General features: G+C 36.5%; 1 protein-coding gene across 8 annotated transcripts in view; it reads right to left on the reverse strand.

Annotated features, from left to right (window-relative positions):
- drpr (multiple EGF like domains draper) overlaps positions 1 to 16,177 on the reverse strand; it is a 55,464-nt gene extending 39,287 nt beyond the window's left edge. For 2 of the 8 annotated variants that reach the window (XM_076466637.1, XM_076466645.1), the window contains exon 1: positions 7,889 to 8,270. In XM_076466637.1, the coding sequence (XP_076322752.1) occupies positions 7,889 to 8,016 (128 nt within the window). In that variant the 5' untranslated portion in view covers positions 8,017 to 8,270. Of the gene's footprint in view, positions 1 to 4,351; positions 4,525 to 7,888; positions 8,271 to 15,837; positions 15,859 to 16,038 lie in introns of those variants that run through there. The other 6 variants (XM_076466639.1, XM_076466646.1, XM_076466640.1 and 3 more) reach the window with 5 other exon arrangements.
- Between the last annotated feature and the right edge of the window lie 1,295 nt (positions 16,178 to 17,472).

Here is a 17,472-nt window from a genome sequence, read left to right on the forward strand (position 1 = left end):
TTCACAGTATGATTTTACAATTAGCGCTAACGTAACGAAACTTAGCACAGGAAATTTCCAAGAAACAGGTAAAATAACATAAATTTTACAAATCTTCGAAAAATGTATGCAACATAATCAATCAAACTGACCAACAATCGACCCGACATGGCCAGATGGTTAAGGCACTCGACTCGTAACTTGTCGCACCAAACATGCTCGCCCTTTCAGCCGGGGGTGGCGTTATAAGTGACGTTCAATCCCACTATTCGTTGGTAAAAGAGTAGCCCAAGAGTTGGCGGTGGGTGGTGATGACTAGCTGTCTTCTCTCTAGTCTTACACTGCTTAATTAGGGACGGCTAGCACAGATAGCCCTCGTGTAGCTTTACGCGAAATTCAAAAACAAACAAAACAAACTAAAATAATTCACTAACTACGCATGTGATAAATCTTGAAAATTACACTAAATATCAGAGTTCAACAACTTTAAATACCCTTAAGAGATGAAGAACTGGGACAACATTTCAAGAAATAGAAGTACTCTTTTAACTACAATATGTGTTTTGTTTACCACTTATAGAAATACACATATTCTTCACAATACAGACGGTCATAAATCCTAGTGCTTATCGTTACTGATGTCGCTATAACATGCACTGCCCAAGTCTTTTACTAGTTCAAATATAGCTTCAACTATGGAATAAAGAAGCCTACACATCCTGCAAAATAACTGTATCTATGCGCGTTACGATGTAGGGGATTGGTTTTGTTTTAAATTTCGCGCAAAGCTACACGAGGGCTATCTGCGCTGGACGTCCTAATTTAGCAGTGTAAGACTAAAGGGAAGACAGCTAGTCATCACCACCCACTGTCAACGTTTGGGCTACTTTTTATTTTAGAAAGTGGAATTGACTATCATATTATAACGCCCCGACTGGCCCCCAGGTAATACAGCGGTAAGTCTATGGATGTACAACGTTAAAATCAGGGGTTCCGAGTCCCCTCGGTGGGCTCAGCAGATAGTCCAATGTGGCTTTGCTATAAGAAACGCCCCGACGGCTAAAAGGACGAGCACGTGTGGTGTGACGGGGATGTGAACCCGCAACCATCGGAATACGAGTCGAGCAACCTAACCACGTTCAGTTTAGGTAGTTATGATGATATTGTTAAGTTTATGTAGGTCTACTGCTGACGTTTCTCAAGTATAATACACACATACACATTTTTACTCACTTGGACAGTTTACGAAGCATGATAGCCCTCGTGTAGCTTTATAATAAATTCAAAAACAATAGGTTTATAAAAATGGGTAAGGACTATGAAAGATTTACACCTGGGTTTATTTAGTAGAATCAAGCGTGTTTCAAAATTATGTTGAGCAATGGTGTGAAAAACCAGAAAATATTTTGAGTACCATAAAATTAATTAACTGTTGGGATCACATGTGTCAAGAGTAAGTTTACTGTAATTAATGGATTTTGTTTACTTTTTTTACTACATATCAAAAAATATGTTTTCGTTTGAAGCAAAAGCGTGGGCTGTTGATTAGGAGGTTTTCGGAAATTTTTCAAAATTGTGAATTCATTTAGGACACAAAATTAAAAATAATGACTGTTATTTAAAAACAGTGTTGATATTAGGAAGGAAGTCGTGAACGTTACTCACGTTTGGAAACTAAAAGTTCGTTTTTTATCACAAAGTACGGCTTTGTAGAACTTATATAAGCAGATGACGTTTCGGCAGCTGCGACATTTTAATCAGGTTTAAGATACGCCTTACCATCACGGCATTAGATTAATGTTATACCTAAGCCTTTTACACGTAGAATTACCCATACAGTAATGGTTTTGTCACTTGCGTTAATTTGAAAATAAGAAAACGTTTTTCAAGTAAAAATTAAGTATATATTCAGTTCGTTTGTGTGTGTAGTTCAGATAGAGTCTGTACTTTCTTAAAACGCTGCCCACCACGGGTATCAAAACCCGCTTTTTATCGTCGTAAGTCCGCAGAAATACCGCTGAGCCACTGGGGGGCGGGGCAGGAGGAAAAAGGGGCTGTAATGTGCTACAACTCCCAAAAACTTTCAACATTCGTATTTTTATGTACTACATAATTGTTATTTTTGATAAGCCCTTTACAGCCATTTATACAATTTTTATAAAACTGAACTGAAATTGAGTGGTTCCATTATAAATCACTGCGCCTGGGCCACAAAAAACCTGGTGCCAGGCCTAAACACAGTGCTATATTTAAATACTAGCAAAAGTACCTGTCCACAGTGAGGGGAAAATTTAATTTAAGATACCAATTTAAATTATTTTATGGAGTTTAAAAAGGTAAATTGTATATTTAAAAACGGCTGGTATGGGTAGAGAAAACACTAATAGAGGAGCGAACGACGAAGAAGGTCGAAACGTTGTTCGCTCCTCTACTTGTGCTTTCTCCAGCCATACCAGCTGTTTTTAAAGTATAATTTTCTCTTCAAGTGGGTTTTCTCATCATCACGGAAGGTTAATTGTGTTGCACTCTTGGTTTCACTCAGAATCAAAACTCTGAGCTATTTATATACTCCCCCCCCCCCTCCTCACCGGGAAAGTGATTGTTGAGCATTTCGGTCATGCTAAGAGCCACTCAACGACAACACTGCACAATAAAGGTTTTACTTCTTGAACACTGTTGGGTGTTCCTTATAGATTTTTGGCTGCTGATCACGAAAATCACATCCAAATTTGCCCATCACGTACCGTTTCATCGAAATCTTCAGTTTTACCAGGACATTGCTACAATGGAAAAACGATATCAGGGCAACTGGAATCCGTCAATGTTTACTGACTACTGTTGGACACTGAAACGTGATGCACCGGTCATTGAATACAAACGAAAATCAGGAGCAAAACACTTTTAATTATATTGAACTTAATAGCGTATTAGACACATAAACGCAAATAAATACGTTATTGCCAGTAAACAATTAACTGTCTATTTCTCAGAGTTTCTACGTGATGAAGCAAAACCAAAACTATATTTGTGCATACCTACCAGGTACCTGCCACAATCAGCAAAAACTTTTCAGGAAGCAAAACGTTTCACAAAACCTGTTGTGCAGTGATAACATACAATAAATCTACGATTTTATTCTTTAAGTTACGTCACATTTTGAAATGTTAATGGTATTGTAGTTAATTCCTAACAGTTTAGTGTAGAATATCCTACTTGTTAAATAAAATTTGTCATCAACGTTACTGGTGACTATTCCCTCATCATTTTAAAAGTGTATGTTAAGATTTGCGTGCTGCGCAGCTTTTCAAACGCAGCGCGGGAAACCGACACCGTAAACGCGGGACGTATGACCGCTTGAACAAACACTACGGTTCGCAAAATAAATAAAGTATTTTGTAGCATTATAATACTGAGCTATCAATAAAAAGTTATTTCAATAAATTAATTTGAAATTAAGCACTGATCGTGTAGTTTAGTTGTCTTCCTTGATTACGGTCCTCTGGTGGGCTAATTGTAAATACACGGATTTACTGCGTTAACATCAGAGGTTCGATTTCTTGAGGTGAACAAAACGTCGATAGCCCATTGTGTGGCTTTGGTCTTCACACAAAATAAATCTTTCTACGTCATCAACGTGCATGTCTGGTTCAATATAATATAAGTATCTTGCATTTATGTTCCTTTCGTTATAACGTGGTTATTCATTAAGTTCAGTGTATTTAATCACGTGCTTTACGATGCTACAGTAAAGAGAATGCCTGCTGTAATAGCACACCTCGTTATTAGGTGTGTATAAAATAGGTCTCTCTGCTTTCATGACGTCACTAGTTAGTGTGAGGAACTGTTTGAACCACTCGCCGCCAACTCTTGGACTACTCTTTTACCAATGAATAGTGAGATTGACCGTCATATTATATAGCCCCCACGACTGAAAGTGTGGGCATGTTTGTGTGATGGAGATTCGAACCCGCGACCCTCAGAATACGAGTCGAGTGCCTTAACCACTTGGCCATGCTGGGCCTGACAGTTATTAATAATAATCGTATTAGAATTTGACCTCAGGAAACATTTTAACAATTGTTGAGCACAGTCGACTACAAACAAAGAATGACCTCAAACTGTATGATCACGAAATTCCTATTTATTATCTGTATCACTTCCTACTCCTATAGGGAAGCCAACAATAAGCCAACGAATAAAATTATTTGCGATACCTGAAACTTATATCTCAAATACTGACTTTCGGCAAAATCCTGAACATAACTAACACACTGACAAAATTATTAGTGCTACCCAATGTCAGTCACTTTGTCTTAATGTAGAATACATGTCTCGTTAAAATGATAGACTATAATCTGGTAACAAAACTTACACGTTCTCCTGTTTCTTCTACTGCATAAACGTCTTTGATTTTATCCTCTTTAAACAAATATCAGTCAGACCATTAAGTACAGGTGCTGGCAAAACAATGCACATGGTAAGTAATTAAACACAGAACATTAAATTTCTTTACACGATATCTACGGAAACTAAACATATCAGAAATAACAACAACTCAGTATGGTATTGTTTTGGTCGTAAGGCATACACGAATTAGCCAATTAAATATGTGTAAATCTGTTATGAGACTTATCAGTTTTTCCTATTACCAGGGGAAAAAAAATGTGAGTGATGACATCATTGAAAATAAGTGTATTAAAATACCGCCTAGACAGGAAGTCCGCCATTACAACCACGTGACGGAAAATATGCTAAGCCTATATCCTCGGAAGATGACTGTTCGTTACAGCTGAAACTGACAGGAAGCGTAAAGGCTTCTTGAATTTCATTTCGAAAAACACCACCATGACTAACTGAACATTTAAAATGCAGTCACATTATTTACATGGTTCTTAGAACCACAAGAAAAAAAATTAAATGTTTCTTCAAGCCCTCTAGTGCTACATCATCATGTTGGTTTAGGTTTTTTTCCCTAACCTCGATTTCCTTTACATCTATGAATGCCCCCCCCCCCAACGCACTATGGTTAAATATGGAATGTACCAATATGGGGGGGGGATGCTCCCTTAAAAACAAAAACAAAAAAATCACGTAGAATGGATGATTTTGTGCTGGGGAAGCTTGTAATTCTTTTGTTTGGAGTATCACGAAACTTATGACATGATATGTCATTGAGCTTTAAGAAGTTGCCCAATTCACGTGAAGTGCAGGTGTGAAACACTGGATACATTATCACAGCTTTATTCTAGAAGATCCTGTTTTAAAGAGCAATACATTAGTTCAAAGTATTGATTACAATTTAATAAACCTTTTTCTTTCTTCTCTGTTTGCACCCCGCTAGTACAGCGGTATGTCTACGGATTTACAACGCTAAAATCAGGGATTCGATTCCCCCTCGGTGGGCTCGGCAGATAGCCCGATGTGGCTCTGCTATAAGAAAACACACATTCTTCTCTGTTTCTCCTGCTTTGCCGCTAGGGTAATTTGAATTAGTCAAAAATATTTTTTTACACTCTGTTGTTTCAGTTAGGGATGGAGAAGAGGTCTTGTACACCTGACCCTCCTGGGTATTTAAAATTCAACATACCCAAATACCCACAAAGAAGAAGGGAAGCGAACTCTGGTGGCTGACTTTGAGTGGAACCTTAAATGGCGAACAAGTTCGGCGACGGGAATTCGAACCCGGGACTGGCAGGTTGCGAGTCCAGGGCCCTAATTTTTTTGGTCTTATCATCAGGTGAAAACTAAAACGGTTTCAAAACTTGTTTTCCAAGTTTCCTGAGAAATCATAATGTTTTACAATGAAACGTTTTCGATGATCGTTTCTCACAGCAACAAGTAAACATAATTACACTTTTACATGCCATGATTTCTTTGGTTTCTTATATTATTTTCATAATCACCTTTCAGTATATATTGCAAGACATAAAAGAAGTGTATTGGTGTCTCCTTTCGTAACATTCAGTGTTTGCTTTACACATTAAAATATATATACGTATTTATCTAAGTGTTACGACCGTTTATTACGCTTCAAGCTAGCGTCTATGCTATCCAGATTTTCTGAATAATTATTTATTAATTGGATTTGACACAAAATTACACGAGAACTACGTGCACTATCTGTTCCCAATTTTGAAGCAATAAACTGGAGGGTAAACAAATACTGAAAAGCAGCTAACGTCAACTCTCGCACTATTATTGTCATATCAGATACTGAGATTGGACAGTCAGTCTTATAACGCACCAACGGCCACGAAGTTCGGAGCACTGTTTATTTTTCTCTTGAGAAAATGGGACACGAACCAGAAACCTCAGATCCCATGCAGTGAGGAACGCTAACCATCAAGCCACGTTTGGCCTTCTACGCAATCCGCAAACTATTTACAGCTGAATAAAAACTACAATTTTAGTAAATGATTCACTGAAGATTAAAACTAAAGTTAAAAACTGTTTGAGTAAATAGTTTTGAAATGTAAAGAAAATATACCTATTTCTCTTTAATTCTTCAATTTGGTTATTTGTGAAAAAACAAACAAAATAAGTAATTAACATATTAATTAGATACTTAAACGTATAGTGCTTGTTTATTTCTCTGTTGTAAAGCGCAAAGCTACACAATGAACCATCTGCTCTGTGCCCACCATGGGTATCTAAACCCGGTTTTTAGAAGTGTAAGCTCTCAGACTTAACGCTGAGCCATTGGGAGAGGCATAAATATATAAAGTTTTTAAGTTGTTACAGTTATTATAATCATACTGGACAAACCTGTGCTAAGACTTATAATGACATATACACTATTAGAACTTAATTGCAGACCGAATGGTAAGATAATGTTTCAAAAGATGTGTAATCCTATATAGTGATGCATGTCTATTTGATTTTATTATCCATCCAAAACTATGATAAGCGAAAACTTAGCTTATCGACCTTTGTTTTGCAATGTTTACTGTTTTATAACTTGCCTTGTGATAACCTATAGAAACTACAATCTAATGGCACTTGGAGTAGTGTTATAATAAGTGAATGTTCAATAAGAGTAGCCCAAGAGTTGGCGGAGGGTGGTGATGACCAGTTGCCTTCCCTCTACTCTTATGCTGCTAAATTAGGGACGGCTAGCGCAGATAGCCCTCGTGTAGCTTTGCGTGAAATTCAAAACAAACAAACCGTATCGCTAGACTGTTACAAGAAAAATGGGACGATTTCTGCTCCAAACTTAATGAAAAACAGATCCAAAACAATTATGGACACACCTAAAAAAACTAACAAATGGAGATACAACAACAAGAAAACACCCGCCACGAGAGCACAACAATACCACAGCATATACAAATAAAGGAAAAGCCGAAATATTCAAACAACTTGAAAACACGTTTAAAACAAATAACGAGCCAGACATGAACATATACTTCTATAATAAAGTAAATAACTTTATAACAAACAGTGATCTATTCAAATCACTCTTCCCAGTTGACTTAAGTAACTATCAAACCAACAACACAAACACAATTTCAACAAAATAACTCATAGAAGCAATATCAAACACCTAAAGTAAATCACCAGAAGAAGATGGCATACAAGCCATTCTTCTTAAGAAAGGCACTCCGAAATTATTTGAACATCTTGCAGCAATTTTTAACCTATCATTATATTCCGGTTTCTTGGAAGTATGCAAATATATTAATGTTCCATGAAGAATGAAAGCCAGCCAATAACTCAAATAGCTACCGACCAATCAGCCTGACCAGTTGTATAGGTAAAATGCTGGAGTGAATAATTAGTAACAGACTCTCCAGATTCCTGGAGGCATCAACAAAATTACCAGAAGAACAAAATGGTTTCAAAAAATCCAGACAAACAACAGACCACTTAGTCAGATTAACATAAGCAATTGTGATGTCACTGGACATACCTTATCTTGACCTCCAACACCATTCGTGAACAGCATCCCACTGTGGGAGACGGCTTTTCTTTACCGAGCGCGTGACACATGTCGTGATTCTTACATACGAAACGTTTTCCAAATTTCATGACACTCATAACAACGTCGATCGTTAGAATGTGTGGGAATAAAACGTTTACAGGTATCAAATATTAAGCCTTGCGGGGCTTAAACACGGCTGTAAAATACATCAAACTGTTTAATGCAATCACGTCCCCCCCCTGTATTGAATATAAAAATACTGTCGTGTATTCTCACCGACTGATAAACCAGGCAAAACAAACACGCCCATAAAAACCACTATACGTGCCCGAAGAAAACTAGTTGACGCGTGCGGGACACATACATCACCGTTTTATAAAACTTCGGGGTCTTAGAAACAAGCCAGACACACTCACAATCTCCACCCACGCTACTCTCAGGATTACGTAACCAAGTGCACACAAGGTTGAAACACCGGACAAATATACCATGACTATGTTCACTTCAAGACTCACGTGCTCAACATGTGTCCAACATGTTTTTTATGTAAACCAATCTCTTCCTTTCACACACACATTTATACATAGGTTCTGTAAACTTCTTCTGTTAACACTCGTGTTAAACATTTACAGAAAGAGATAAAAAATAGTGATAAACATTTTCTTCGTTATAAACACTTGTTTATTATTTTCAGTCATAACTTATTATGCACATCTTTCCGAGTACGATAAAAAGTTCGACATTCGTGTATCACAAAAGGTAACACAAAATCCAATGTATTGTTTGTTTGTTTTTGAATTTCGCACAAAGCTACTCGAGGGCTATCTGTGCTACCTGTCCCTAATTTAGCAATACTAGAGGAAAGGCAGCTAGTCATCACCACCCACCGCCAACTCTTGGGCTACTCTTTTACCAACGAATAGTGGGATTGACCGTCACATTATAACGTCCCCACGGCTGGGAGGACGAGCATGTTTGGTGCGACGGGGATTCGAACCCGCGACCCTCAGCTTACGAGTCGAACGCCTTAACCCACCTGGCCATACCGGGCCAAGTGGACAATTAGTCTATTTTAAACATATCTTGCGTATCAGCAGTATGCACGTATATCACGTTCTCAAGTACTTACACTGCAAGTAACACGTGAGAAATATGTGTGTGTACGTGTCACACAAGCTCTTTTAAAGCTGTAACCATCAGTGGGGCGTATAACCTCCATGAAACCCTCTTTCAGTATCACATTGTAAGTAACAATATTAAGCTGCATTTATCAACGTTCATAGATGTTTCAGTTGTCAGAATCGATGTTGCACACGTAACTATGGAAACACAAGCAGCACATGCACACAGAAGTCAGAAGCGACAACAAACTGCATCTGGAGTTCACTAATGAAATATGACATTGTCACGAAACATAAATGTAAGCTGTACAATGCATTAGTACTTTGTGTACAAGTTCTTTGTCTTACACACAGCTCCATACTTTGTTTGTTCAAGCTAATTTAACCAATGCAATTGTAGCATGTTGTTCTCCCCATAATTCATCCAATATTTTGCACTTACAGTGGTAGAATTGAATTCAGTTCATAATATTATACTGTTCTAAGTAATTAGTACATGCATTCATCTACAAAGAGCACAAATCTCCAGCTTTACTCATTCCATTGTTTGTGGTTCGATACCCACTTAATCATTTCAGATTGGTTACCTCTTCGAGTTTCGAGCAGCTACACGCTCATAAAGACAACTTCGAGCTAACGTGTATGTTAGTGTTCTAAAAGTAGCTTTTACATCCGTATTTACAGCAAGTTTGTTACCAAGATCTATGATTGACAATTTCGTGAATTGAGTTGGTCCGGCATGGCCAGGTGGTTAAGGCGCTCGACTCGTAATCTGATGGTCGTGGGTTCGAATCTCCGTCACACCAAACATGCTCGCCTTTTCAGCCGTGGGGGCGTTATAATGTGCCAGTCAATTCCACTATTCGTTGGTAAAATAACCAAAGAGTTGGCAGTGGGTGGTGATGACTAGTTGCTAAATTAGGGACGGCTAGCATAGAGAGCCCCCCCCCCCCGTGTAGCTTTGCGCGAAATTCAAAAACAAATAATTTCACGAATTATGCACGTTTAGACACTTAACGATACGGCTATCGTTTCGCCACACTTTTACTAATAACATTCTCGGAAATGAAGTTCCATGTGAATATCGTGGATGTTAACTTGTATTCTGTCATCAGATTATTCAACAAACTGACAACATTATGGATGAAACTTTGTTATCAACGTAGGTTCAAGGAACATTAGTTGGGGTTGAAAGGGGTACGAAAGTGGCCGATTTTTGGTCAAGCTCTAAGGAATTAGAGTGGATTATGGTATATAATCCATTAGAAAATGTCTGCAGTGAACTGTCGCCTTTCTAGGTTTAGCAGTTTCGGGACAACAACACTCTCTGGGGTTGTGAATCATTATGTTTCGATATTCAGAAAACAGGTGCAAGGTCAAAACGAAGAGGTCTGTTCCTTGTGGAGTTGAGAACAGTACGAGTTACATGTGAGTGAATTATGAAAATGGCCGTTTACTTACCAAAAGGTCAACAATCTGTACGAGTAATTTATATAAACAATACATACTGAATAAATAAACTGACAAAATAAGCTCAAGAAAAAAAACCACCTCATATCTGACAAAGATTACCTGAAGTTAGAAACAGATATGTTTATGTTTAGCCATAACTCGTGTGTCCAACCTGGCATCTTCATCTCAACGACTCATCAATCAGTTTCATCAACTCCAGCGCTATATCATCTATTCTTATCTTTTCTTCTTTAGCGTTACATCTTGTTTACAGCTCGTGACTGGAACATAATTCGTTGCTTTTCCGGAGAGATCGATGCAACAGGTCACATAATAATAATCTTATCGTCATCAAATTAACAGTTTGAAGAATACCAATATATTTGTTGTAGTCCCTACGTCTTGTTTAGGAAGTCTTTCACAGCTTCTCATTTATCTTCCTTATGGGCTTGAAATATACATCGAATAACCACCACGGATTGGACGGACAAAGAACGAATAAACTGAGAGAAGCGAATGAAGAATATAGGAAACGAAACTTATTTTCGAATCTCCGTTTATTGGAGACAGCAGTCTCTTTCATTTACATTGGTACCAGTCAATTCCTTACAGGGATAAATGCAGCCTAAATAAAGATGGCAGACATGCGAGAAAGTGAAGTTCAAGGACAGCAAAACCGAAATAAATTTACGTTTGCAAATATTGCACGGGAGTTGTCTCCAAGGAATTCATACTATACAGAAACAAGTGCAATACCTCCTTAAGGTGCGGCGTAAAGCTGTTCCTTATTGTACAACTAAAGTGACGACCCAAAGAACAAACACTAAATTATTCACTTACATTTCATTTCGTCCACGCTATTAAAGTTTGGTTTGTTTTGAATTTCACGCACAGCTACACGAAAGCTATCTGCGCTAGCCGTCCCTAATTTAGCAGTGTAATACTTGAGGGAAGGCAACTCGTCGTCACCACCCACCGCCAACTCTTGGGCTACTCTTTTCCCAACTAATGGTAAGACTGACCGTCACATTATATCGCACCCACGGCTTAAAGAGCATGCATGTATGGTGTGACGGGGATTCGAACCCACGACCCACAGATTACGAGTCGAGCGCACTAACCGCCTGGCCACGCCACCCAGTAATAAACATATGTTGAACCTCTATGAGTCGACTCTGAACATAAATAACTGGATGAAATGCAGTTCATTGTTCATAGATTTTTCTACTCTTGAAAATTATTATAATTTTACGAATTAAAACGTAAATGTTGTTTCCGTTCAAACCTACACAATGAGTTTATCTGCACGGATTTTTCACCGCGAGGAATTGAATCACAGACTTTAGCAATGTAAATTCGTGAACTTAACATTGACTCGCTGAATATTTAAACTGGCGAATAAAAAAAAAAAGTTCCAAAACTTATATGTGCTTTAATCCTCAGATACTCGAGGCCAGTAGTTCTTCAGATTTTAATGGTAATTTTATAATTCTAAAACTCATTCTATAATAAATTAATAATAAGATCAGATGGAAATGTTTTCGGTCCTTAGTACAGCGGTAAGTCTAACGATTTACAACGCTAAAATCAGGGGTTCGATGTGGCTGTATTTGTTCTTATTAGTTATAAGAAAACACGCACCATTTACTGTTTTAAGTAATTACACATGGTACTTCTTTAAACTTTCTGTCAACTGTACTGTTGGTCATAAAGGGAATTTGCAACTTGTGAGACTTCTAACAATTCTGCAACTGCTCGTTCCATTTGTTAGTCAGCCTCTGCTAACCTATTGACCCCAACATCATGGTTTTGATACGTTTCACTGCCTTTTTGAATCTGTTTATGCACTGTTAAATGTTTGTTTGTTTTTTGAATTTCGCGCAAAGCAACTCGAGGGCTATCTGCGCTAGCTGTCCTTAATTTAGCAGCGAAAGACTAAAGAAAAGGCAGATAGTCATCACCACCCACAACCAACGCTTGGGCTGCTACTCTTTTACCAACGAATAGTGGTATTGACCATAACATTATAATGTCCCCACGGCTGAAAGGGCGAGCATGTTTGGTATGACGGGGTTTCGAACCCGCGACCCTTATATTACGAGTCGAGTGCCTTAACCACCTGACCATGCCGGGCTCGCTACTAAATGAAGACACCTCATTTCAATCCACCTAACTCATAACCCTGGAGGTGTCATTAACATTATTTAATGCAACTGTAATTATCATAACTAGAATACATAAAACTACTGATTATCGTTATTCTTAAGCGCTTCTGGCTAATACTGTTCTAATCAAATAGCATAAACTGTTGTTGTGCGTATAAAACAATTTAAACATATACACAAACTGCAATGGTGAAAAACTGAAAACACCCCTTCCCCCTAACGGTGACTTTAATCATCAGTTTGTATCGTGAAGTTTTATCACTTGGTGGCCGTTTTTATGCGTTGTACATTTACATAATGTCCAACGTGTTAAAGTGTTAATCGTCATTGTACATCTAATATTTAACTTCTCATAGCTTAGTAAAACATCTCGTGTTTTTACATAAGAACCAATAATTGAGCAAGCTCCCATGATCAGTGGCGTATCCAGTAACGTCTAGATTGTAGGAAAAGGGTACAGGTGCTAGGCAGGATTGTAATGCGTATATACAGAACAGGATGAATTTCGCGTGAAGCAAGTGTGGGCTCGGGTTTGGCTGCGCACTTGTCTCTAATTAATTAATGTTGTAAAAGTTCAACATATGCATCAATATATTTCTTAAACGCCAAGCCTGTAATACTGTGCATCCGGTCACGGTGAGCTCCCCTATCATCTGAGTGTGACGTCACCTGGTTAAAAACCAATTATGGTGTTTATAAAGAGAGAAAGACACTTTTCACCGTTTGAAGAAAAACCAAATTCATATATTTATTATAAAGTGCTGGGTGTAAGTTTATCATCACCAGCTGTTACTACTTAATCTCTATTCACTTACTCAGATATAAAGTTTTAAAATATGGCCTATTAAAGCATTGTACATGTTGTGCTTTATCAAGTACAACTTTCCATGCATGTATATAAAAATTCCAGATGACACTATTAAACAAAATGAATGTAATACAAAATATAATAAAACATACTTAAATAAATATTGATTTACAGTAATAAAATCCTCATTAACAGCAACATGTAAAATGTTACAATTTATCTCTCCCAGTATCTATTAAATTGTAGGTGCTTATTTAGACCAGAAAGATCTATTGCAAAATACACATTTATGACATATTAACAAAATATTTCTAATTATTTTACAGAATTTTAGACAATAAATAAATATTGCTATTTCAAAGTTAAAATATTATATTCTCCATTGTTCTAGCTTTTGTTTACTTTCAACATTTTAATGTAAAATATTAAGTGTTTTAAGTTTTTAAAATCCAAATAGTCATCTCTGATTTTACCGTGAATCTTATGGATAGTTCTACAACAAAGATTTGTTAAATCAGACCAGAACACAGGACAAGAGAATACACATCTGAAATTAAGGTCAATTCAGTCATGCGAGTACTTCTCAACATTAATTTGTATGTTGCTCAAATTGTCTGAAACAAAATACATATCTATGTCTTTCATCCACTATCTGTGGAGCTACCTATAACTCGATACAGGGTTTGACTGTTACAATTATAATGCACCTACATTTAAAAGTGTGGATCATGGTTAGTGACACAGTGTCACAGCTTTAATCCTAATCACAATCCAGTAAACTAACCATTAAGTCATATCTGGTAGGGTTGTTTTGTGACACTTAAGGACAACAATGGATCATTTGGTCCTTTGAGACTGTCCATGCACATCCATCCTTGAGAGAGAGAGACTAGTAGCTGAAACGTAGCTTTTAGTTTTAAAAATTACTTAACACACTTGTAAAGTGCTGGGCTCCATTGTATGCAGTTACGTGGATCCTAGGGCTCCATTGTATGCAGTTACGTGGATCCTAGTGATACTTATACTAATGACTATAAAGCATAATTATGATTTTCTTTGATTTTCAGTTTTTTTCAAATATACATTTTTATCTTAAAAACAACAACAAAATATTTGTTTAAAAACCTTACATGAGTTACACAATGTAACATAGAGATAATAAGGAACTATTAGTCTTATCAAGGCTGCACTTACACATGCACCCTTTAAAAAAGTAAAAATTTAAACCACCCCTTAATTTTAAGGAAATCATTGCTTCATTCTTAAACTTCTAAAAATTTCAAACTTCCCCTGCTACTGATAGCAACTCATTCCATAAGTCAGTCATCTCTTCAAAAACATAAAACTTCTTAACTGAAACGTAGCCTACATTTGAACTTGCGTTCCTTTGTCTTATTATCTTCAGAATATGGCATAATAGAGAAACCATGAGCCTTTATTTCATTACCCCTTATAAAATAACTAAAATCATACAACATCCCCCATTTTGAGCCTTTGGACATAAATTTTTTCCTCAATAAGGAAACCAAAACTGTATAGAAAATTCCAAGTGAGGCCCAAATTATGATAATTAACACCTTTGACTGGTAATCATCATGTCTGTAAATATACTGTTGAAACTATATAAACATCACTATTTACTACAAAGAACTACTGTAACAGTTTAAGTAACTAACCACAAATAGAGTACCATTCTTTTCTGAAGTAATGATATAGAGACGGTTCTCATGTAACCCAAACTACAATAACCAAGATGCATTACATTCCATTTACTATAATTTTAAAGGTAATTTTTCACATAATTATTCAACTTATTAACTGATGGAAGTTATTACGTAATAACTCAACAACCTCATACAACTAGAATTACCCAAGAAATGAATTTAATTTCATCAGCAAACTTTAATAATTATGCATCTGTGAACATGATTAATGTATATAAAAAATAAAGATCCAAGCACTGACCCCTGATATACATTACTAATAACAAGGAGTCAGAGTGACTGGACTCCATTACTTTTACTTTCTGCTATTCAAAACAACCAATAGTTTTTCTCCAAAACTGCCCAATTATTATGTGAATTTGCACACAAAGTGGATGTGGCTTCTAACTCAACAAAATGTCTGAATAATACAAATCTATTTACTCTGTTACCAAAATATTTTAATGTATTAAGTAAAAATTATATATTTCAAATTACCTTAGCCCACTATCTTCATTTTCCGGATTATACATTATACAACTAATACAATGCTAATACTGTAATACTAGTAGCAGGGATCTAATAACATTAATAATAAATAATAGCAATGCGAGTATAATAATATTAAGTCACTTCAGTCAGTTGTATAATTTACCCATGAAACAACAGTTAATATAGACTACGTTACCACTGAAAAATCTGGCGTGGTATATCAATACTGTAGTATAAACATTTGCACACAATTGCACTGAGGGTGAAGAGTTGAACACACAGTGATCAAGATAAGTTTCTAAGTTGATTGGAACTTGTTTGGCTTAATTTAAATTCAACCATGTTATCTGTTTCCTAATTTCCTTAATCATATAAAAAGTTCAAAAACTTTACAGACCTTTACTCACAGCCGTAACTAGGAAGACAAATACTGACGTCTTATTTTTTTTTTTACACTGATAATTTAAAAATTAAAAGCATAAGCGTTTGAACATAGTGAACCTTGAGCTTTGGCATAGCAATACTTTCAAATATCAACATGGAAAGATTGTTAGGGACCTTTTGTATATTGCAATGAAACTTGTTACTTATTGATATTTCTTTATATTTTGTTAATGAATGTACACCAGTTAAACTTGCTTTGAAACGAGCATCATAAAATTGCATCCATAAAATGCACGCACATAAAATTAAATAATGTTCATTGAATGTTTATAGTTCGTATGATTACTGCTAATAATCTTATAACGCTCTTGTTGGGGTAGGCTCGCATAATAAGAGAGAATTTGAATAAGACATTTATTACAGAATAAATCTTAATTATCTGCGTCTGACTTAGTTTGTGAGAAATGAAAAATTATATCAGTGTACAAAAACACAACAAACAATTTCCATTAAATCGCATACACTGTGCCCGCGTATTCACTTTAGAATGAAATACAATGGTGTTTATTGGAGAACTAGACCTAAACTGTTTTTTCTCTCTCTGTGTATACTCTCTAGTTTGAAATTTTATTTCAGACTGAGAAAAGATCACGTTACTTAGTTGCAGTGATAATGATATATCTCTCCAGAACGGCTGGACATTCCCGTTAAGATTGTTTGTTTGTTTTGAATTTCGCGCAAAGCTATTCGAGGGCTATCTGCGCTAGCCGTCCATAATTTAGCAGCGTAAGACAAGAGGGAAGACAGCTAGTCATCACCACCCACCGCTAACTCTTGGGCTACTCTTTTACCAACGAATGGTGGGATTGACCGTAACATTATAACGCCCCCACGGCTGAAAGGACGAGCATGTTTGGTGCGAACAGGATTAAAACCTGCGACCCTCGGATTACTAGTCGAACGCCTTAACCGCCTGGCTATGCCGAGTCCTTCCCATTATGAACTTGATTACCACCTTACCTACAATTGGAGAAAAAACTGTCTACTTTTTTACGCAAGATACATCTTTACAACCATTTTCCCATGGGTATACCACATCTTATTTCAGGCGAATGACAAAGTCAACATTAATTGTATATTTTAAACACACTGTTTAAGTAATGCTGTAACTTTTTCTCGCTCTTGTAAACACCTGCATGCACGATAGATGACACAGCCATTTGACAATGATACTGTTGTAACATGTTTTATCACTGGGCAGGTTTTTTGGATTATTTGGTACAAGCAACACTAAGTCAAGTTCAATTAATTATTACAAATTAATTATTCAATAACATTTGCTGTAGGTTATGACATAAGTTTACAAACAACATTTTAACGTTAACCCCAAGACTAATCATACAAATGTCTCACTTACTTATAAACTTACTTATATTTTCTCTGGTAA

This window comes from Tachypleus tridentatus, chromosome 11 (genome assembly GCF_004210375.1).
Source record: "Tachypleus tridentatus isolate NWPU-2018 chromosome 11, ASM421037v1, whole genome shotgun sequence".
NCBI lineage: Eukaryota > Metazoa > Arthropoda > Merostomata > Xiphosura > Limulidae > Tachypleus > Tachypleus tridentatus.